This window comes from Pterocles gutturalis, unplaced genomic scaffold (genome assembly GCF_000699245.1).
Source record: "Pterocles gutturalis isolate BGI_N339 unplaced genomic scaffold, ASM69924v1 scaffold36802, whole genome shotgun sequence".
Lineage (NCBI taxonomy): Eukaryota > Metazoa > Chordata > Aves > Pterocliformes > Pteroclidae > Pterocles > Pterocles gutturalis.
Genome location: NW_010109008.1, coordinates 1 through 6,457, shown reverse-complemented (window position 1 = coordinate 6,457; position 6,457 = coordinate 1). Strand labels below are relative to the sequence as shown.

Sequence of the window (6,457 nt, the reverse complement as noted above, 5' to 3'; positions counted from 1 at the left end):
TGAAACAGAAGCAGAGATTTGCATTTTTGCCAGCTTTTCTTCCTGTGCCAAGAAGCATTTTGCTTCTAGATCAGAGCTTTGTCAGTGATCAGAGCTCGGCTCACGCAAGGCTGTGCTGGTCCTGAGGAACACAGTGGCACGGTTAGGAGCTGTGTCGGTCACACACAGCCTGAGGACAGACGCAAGCAGCACACTGCAGTTCACATGGAAGGAGAGCTGTATGGCATCCCCACGCTCTCACTAGCACACCCCTCCTCAAGCCTAATGAAATTATTTTCTTCTGGCTAACACTCATGCTGGATAGGGGATGAATGTGACAATTGTCATTCAAACTAACAACCAGCTTGTTTTATGTAGACCATGGAGGGCGCTTCGTTCCCTGGGTATGGGCACAGGCTGAGGAGAGGCTGAGATAACAGGAGAGAACATGCTGTTATCGGTGTTCTTCCGTCCTGCTGTCTGGTGCAATCCCTGCTTTATCATGCTGTGTTCTCCCACCGGGACAACACACCATTTCTTTGCTTCCAGCACACAGCGTTTTTTGGTATATTAGAGTACATACATTATTTCTACATCTGGTTGGTAACTCCACCTAGCAGCCAGGAGAACAGGGTGTTGAACAGGCATCCAGAAAAATTTCAGTTTGGATTTTTTTTTTAAATTATTTCATCCCAAGGTCAATGCCTGGGAGGCCCACAGAGATCCCTAGCCACCAAGGACACCAGAACTACTACTTGGGGTCTTGCTTCAAAAAGCATCAGAACTATTCAAGATTGAGAAGGAATCTAAAGTGCCAACCAAAACCTAGCTAGAGCAATGGTGCTCTGACCTGGAGAGGGCACCAGGCATGCAGACATATGTGGGCATACAGCCACATCAGTTCAACACAGCATCCCCACTGTACAAGAGCCATCATTTGGGTCACTCACTGTAACATCCGTGTCACTGTCAGGTAACTTCTTTTCCTCCTCAGCATCTGGGAGCAGCTGAAGAGGCTTGCTGCTTCGCGAAAGCACAATTTCCCAGTGGGCAGCATCACCCAAGTCAAAGATGAGATCCTAGGGCATACAGAAGAAACCCACTTAACCCACAAACAGGGCAGTCTCAAGGGCCTGACACTAAACTGAACGCTACTCCTGCACGTCTGCGGTGCTCTGGAGTCAGAGAGTTAAAGGATTCTAGACAGACCCTGGATCTCACTGAGGTGGGCTTGTCAGCCCCTTGGCTGGCTGGTGGGACCCCAAAGCCTAGAGGGCTGCAGACCCCTTTCCTCCTGGTGCTTCTGCCACTGCTGAGAGAAGCTTCTGGAAATGCTTCTGCCTCCTTCCTCAGGGCATGCATGGCCCCAAGGCCATTCACATGGGCCTATAGTCACTCTAACTCAGACCCTCACCTCCCAGCAGCTGGGGAGTAGCTGAGGTGTGGGAAGAGCCTAGTCAAGATCTGCCATGCCATCCTCTGCCTTAAAAGCTGTTGTTTGAGAGAATGAGTGTCCAGCCTTAAAAGCTGATATTCTAGCACTGTAGGGGTTTAATAGTTGTGACCCAGATTAGGTCAGGGTCTGCGATGTCCCGGAGTAGTTCCAGAGTCTATGTAATCAGAGCAATGTGACTAGAGCCAGCACAGGGAATGGTTAAGTGGCAACTGGGATCACCACTGATCCGGGACTGCCCCAGGACTCAGGTTAGCCCAAGTGTCCCTCCCAGGCACAGGGTGCTTAAGGGCTCATTACCTTGCAGCCGTTCCTGCAGTCCTGCATGTTCACCCAGTAGTTTGTGTGGTTCCAGACACTCTCGATCCCAAGGAAGCGCTCATCCGTAGTGCTGTGGCTGTTTCCTGTGAGCGGGTCGATGAAGAAGGTCTCGGGAACATCCCTCTTCCCAGACAGAACCAAAACCCATGCATGCACCCGTAAGCCATACAAAGGGTCATGCTTGGGCTTTTCCACTTCCTATAGCACAGAGGACAGAGCAGTCATTATTGCCATTTTATTGCCACTTTAGTCCAACCCAATAGCAATCTTATTCTCTTCTCTGTCCACTTCTAAAGATCTCCAGGCCCTTCACACTCTTCAGAAGAGTGAGTAGTACATACCCAGTACCTATTCCCATGCCAGCAAGCACTGTGTTCCCACAGGCCAAGTGCTCATGGCCATGATCAGGGTTGTATCACACTTCACAGCAGAAGGTAGCAAGCTCCTTTCTTTGGTCAGCCATTACCTGTGTCTCAGCTCTTGCTCCTGGAGTTTAACAGTGAGGTGGACCTCACTAACTCACCGTGACCTTCTCCTCTTCTCTTACCTTGTTCTTTTGAGCAGCTTCAGTTTCTGCCGCCTTCTTTTTCAAATTTGCTCTGCAGGTCTAATGGGGGCTTAACTCTATACTTGCTGGACTTCTTCGCCTCCTCTTTTGGTACCTGCCTCGGCAAAAGCAGGGTATTGCTGTGAAACCCAGCAGAGATCAAGAGAAGGGAGAAAATGCATGGCTTGCAGGTACATCCCAGTTCCCAACTCTTGGCAGTTTGAAGTATTTGACCTGGTGAGCGGGAATTCAATGAAGCCAAAGAGGCCTCTTTAGGAACCGTGGAAAATCACTCAAAAGATCTCTTTGGTGAGGTCCCTGCTTGGGACCAGACTGAAACCCAGTGTGGACCTGAAGCTGTTCCCCCTAGCTCAACTCTGGAGCTCACTGGAAATGAACAGGGTGAGCACATGTCCTGGGCTCCTCCCTGCCTGCTCACTGCAGATCTCACCTTCTCTAGCTTCCTAAGCAGTGGGCACGGCTCCACAGTCGTGTCCGGGGTGCATATGTCACGGGTGGCATATCCATGCACGCAGTAGGCATCATACCCGGCCCCTATCAGCATAGAGCACAGCAGCACGCTGAAGTCAAAGCAGTTCCCTCGCTGGTATTTCAGGATGGTGGTTGGAGAATAGAGTGAACTGGGCTTGAAAGAGAAAGATGCATGTTTGCAGTGCTGGTCTTCTGAAGCTGAAACACACACCAGGCAGAGAGCAGGAGAGAGAGGGCACTGCCCATATCCCTGGACTCTGCACCCATAGGGAATCTCTTATATAAAATTCCTATATAAGCCACAGACCCCAAAAGTCCCCTCTAAAGTGATCTGGGGAAATTGTGCTCCCAAATCTGGTGACAAATTTAACCACAGGGAGAGATGGGCAGGACAAGTTCATCAAACTGCTGAAAACTTAATGCTAAACGCAACTCTGGAGTGGGGCTTACCTCCATCTCTATCTGGTCTGTCCAGTTTGTTTCAAAGCAAAAGACACATAAGCTAAATTACAGTTCAAAGGAGCAAACATACTCCCTTCTGGCCCTCACTGGTGAGTAAACAAAGGGATCCATACACACGCACTGCATACAGAGAGGTTCTACACAGTCTACTCCCAGATCTCATGCAGCACCTTAGATGACTGAGACAGTCTCCATCTGCTAAATGGAGATACATTCTCTGTGGTTGCAAAGTGCAGGGTTCCTCTTGAGACCCTGGGACACGCTTGGCCACCATGGAGCTGGTGGAGATTGTTTAGGGCACCAGCAGTCCTTGCTAACAGAGCGTGCTCCCTTTGCCTTACCTGATTCACAGCAGCCAAGAACTTGGCCCCAACTCTGGCATCATCCCTTCTTGCCAGTCTAGAAATCTCCCTTCAGCCACCCCAAAATATCCCCAAAGTCGGGATAGAAATGTCTTAAAGCCCCTAAGAATGTGTCACTGAGGTCAAACATCATCTCCTAGGCTTTATATGCTCCTTTGTTCCACAACATCTTGGTCTTTGGAGAAGCTTGTCAGCTGTTGCAGCTCACTGCAGACAGGCTGGTCAGCTGGGGTGACTGAGAGCAGGGTCAGGCCCAGTCTTGCAGAAATGGTGCTTAATTACTTGACAGGAGCAACACTGTTCATGTACTGGGATTACAGGTCCAAAGAGAGCACACAGGGCCTGGGAAAATCAGGGGGTTGTCTACATAATGAGGGGATGATGGAGGGTCAAAGACTTGTAATCCCAGCCCCTGGGATTTTTACATTGTGTCCGGCTGAGAGACCCTTCTGTCACCTCCGTTATGGGGCTGTTTCTGATGGGACTGCAGCCCCTTTCTTACTGGAGTGATAGGGGACTTGAGGGGCTCCATGGTGAGATAATCAGAGACAAAGCTGGCACAGCCATCCCAGTAGTGCAGCTCCGGATAAGGCATCGGGGTTCGCCTCACCGTTGTGCTCAAAAACTTCTGCAGGGCAACAAGAGGACTTTAGTTAGCCAACAGATGCCTAGCAGAGTCTCCTGTCCAAAGCCATCCTCAGACCACCCCTGGATGTTGCAGCTCACATTCAGGACCTCCCTAGAGCATATCAACAGCATCAGTAACCCTCCTTGCCGGTTCCGAGATGGAAATTGCATGGGGTTGAAAGACATGCTTGTCTGTGCTTAAAACTTCAAGCTCATCTCAGACACATTACACCTGTGAGCCAATTCTTCTCTCAGCTTTCAAGCAAGACAAATAGCTTCTGCCCTTTCCAGCCTTTATATTCTCCAGCATTTTTTGCCTTGCATGTTAATGACAATGTTGGGGAAAAGCTGGTCCAAAGCAGCAATTCCAGATGTCTGGGGGAGCATCAGGACCAGAAACAGACAACAGTTGTGCAGCTTGGGCCCAGTCCTAAACAAAACCAGACCACAAACTTCCACATTTACTTACTTCCCTGTAACTTCTGGGAAGTTCAGAATAAGACCTAACTCTGGATCCAGACTCCGTATCTGTGACTGAGCCTGAGCCTTATCTATTTCATGTCTTTCTTTTACTTCCCTTTATGTTTCTGTGGTCAGAAAACACTTTTCCCTAAGTGTCATGCTGCAGGGCTGCGAGCTGCCTGCAGCCTACATGGCACCACCACTGCGTGCATGGTACAACGTGCTTGTGGATTTGGACATCTGGGTGTTCCCAGTGTGCCTGCCCAGCATGCCATGGGCAGAGCAAGTGGGTTCCCATTCCCTTTGGCCTGTCCTTCCCCTGCATTCAGCACTATGGAAGCCAAGTGCCCCCTGCGCTGTGGCCCAGCCCCACACCGCCCCATCCCTCCACGCCACACGCGTTGACCGGGTGGAGTAAGAGCGGCTTGCGGTCAGGGCAGAGGTGAGTGTATTGCTGGAGGAAATGGTCAGCGATGCGCAGCAGCTTCTTTTCCCTCAAGGAATTTGTCTTGTAGGAGGATGGTAACTGGGATGTGTCAATGGAGCTCCAGTCAAAATCACTTCCAGGGCAGGAGGAGGCAGAGAGACACAGGTAATAAGCCAGCAGCAATTCGGGCAAGATGACCTGCTATCAAAACATGGCAAGGGCTTGCTGTTTCCCAAGGAAAAAATGGGGATCATATCTAAGGACGTGACTTTGACCCAGCCAAGCTTCTCTGGAGTGATGGCAAGCTGACACAGATGCAGGGGCTCAGGGGATCTTTATATAGTGTCATGATGCAGCAGTAAATGAATGCACAATTAACTGAGTTATCTTGTCTTACTCACACATGCCTGCTCTTGGACAAACACACCAGGCACACGAAACTCTCTCACTCCCTTCCCTCTGCAAGGAGACCACATGTGCCACCCAGATATGTGCAGTCTCCTCGTGGACCGCCAACGGACCATCTCTGCTCATCCCAGTAACTGACAGGCAGTGACTTACGGTACATCACTTGGGACACAGACTTGCTCCATGGACACCTTCGTCTCCACCTCCTGGGGTTTATCACTGGTCTCCAAAGCCTTCAGCTCCTCTTCTTCTCTTAACTCCTCTTCTTCCTTCTCCTCCAGGACCTCCATTCTGCCTCCTCCTTGGCACTACAGAAATGCACACACCAGGATGAACGCAGGGGTGGGACCCAGATATTCAGCAACACAGAAACACTGGCACTCTGGCCACAGCAGTATACGCGCATGGCTGAGGAAGCCAAAAGAGTGATTCCTATTTCTGCTACAGTAAAGGGCAAGCACTGAATTTGAGCTGGGCTTGGTAAATAAGTGGCTACATGTTCCTGGACACTCAGCGTGGGAGAGTCAGCAGAACGGAGAGAGCATGGCTGGGTGGGGCACAGCACATCCCCACCTTCACTCTCAGATGGCTGTGTGTCCCGTTTCCCATGCCAGCATAAACGCTGTGTCCTCCAGCCTGCCTGGGGTGCTGCTCAGAAACCCTTGGCCCCCCTGCCGATGGCCACGCCAGAGCCCACGGGCTGCACCCAGTCTGCCTGGCTGCTCGGGGGCCTTGAAGGGAGCTGGACGTTTTGCAGCAGCGTCAGCATCCTCCAAGGACAGAGGCTGTTTATATTATTTACTTACATCTCAGGGAGGCTGAGGGCTGTTTGTTTCCCCCTCCTTGCGGTCGGGCTGACCTCAGGAGGAGTGGACAGCGACGAGGAGGCGCAGACCTTGCACTGCGGGGGTGCCCCG

The 6,457-nt window shown here is 51.0% G+C and overlaps 1 protein-coding gene across 1 annotated transcript in view; it reads right to left on the bottom strand.

Moving 5' to 3' along the window:
• DRC7 (dynein regulatory complex subunit 7) overlaps nt 1-5,830 on the bottom strand; it is a gene marked incomplete at its 3' end in the record, with an annotated part of 14,878 nt that extends 9,048 nt beyond the window's left edge. The window contains 9 exon segments of the mRNA XM_010072838.1: nt 1-42; nt 930-1,058; nt 1,733-1,951; nt 2,283-2,340; nt 2,342-2,415; nt 2,752-2,946; nt 4,119-4,244; nt 5,079-5,265; nt 5,694-5,830. The exon segment at nt 1-42 is cut by the window's left edge and continues 70 nt beyond it. Coding sequence (XP_010071140.1) covers nt 1-42; nt 930-1,058; nt 1,733-1,951; nt 2,283-2,340; nt 2,342-2,415; nt 2,752-2,946; nt 4,119-4,244; nt 5,079-5,265; nt 5,694-5,830 — 1,167 coding nt within the window.
• Nucleotides 5,831-6,457: the final 627 nt, after the last annotated feature.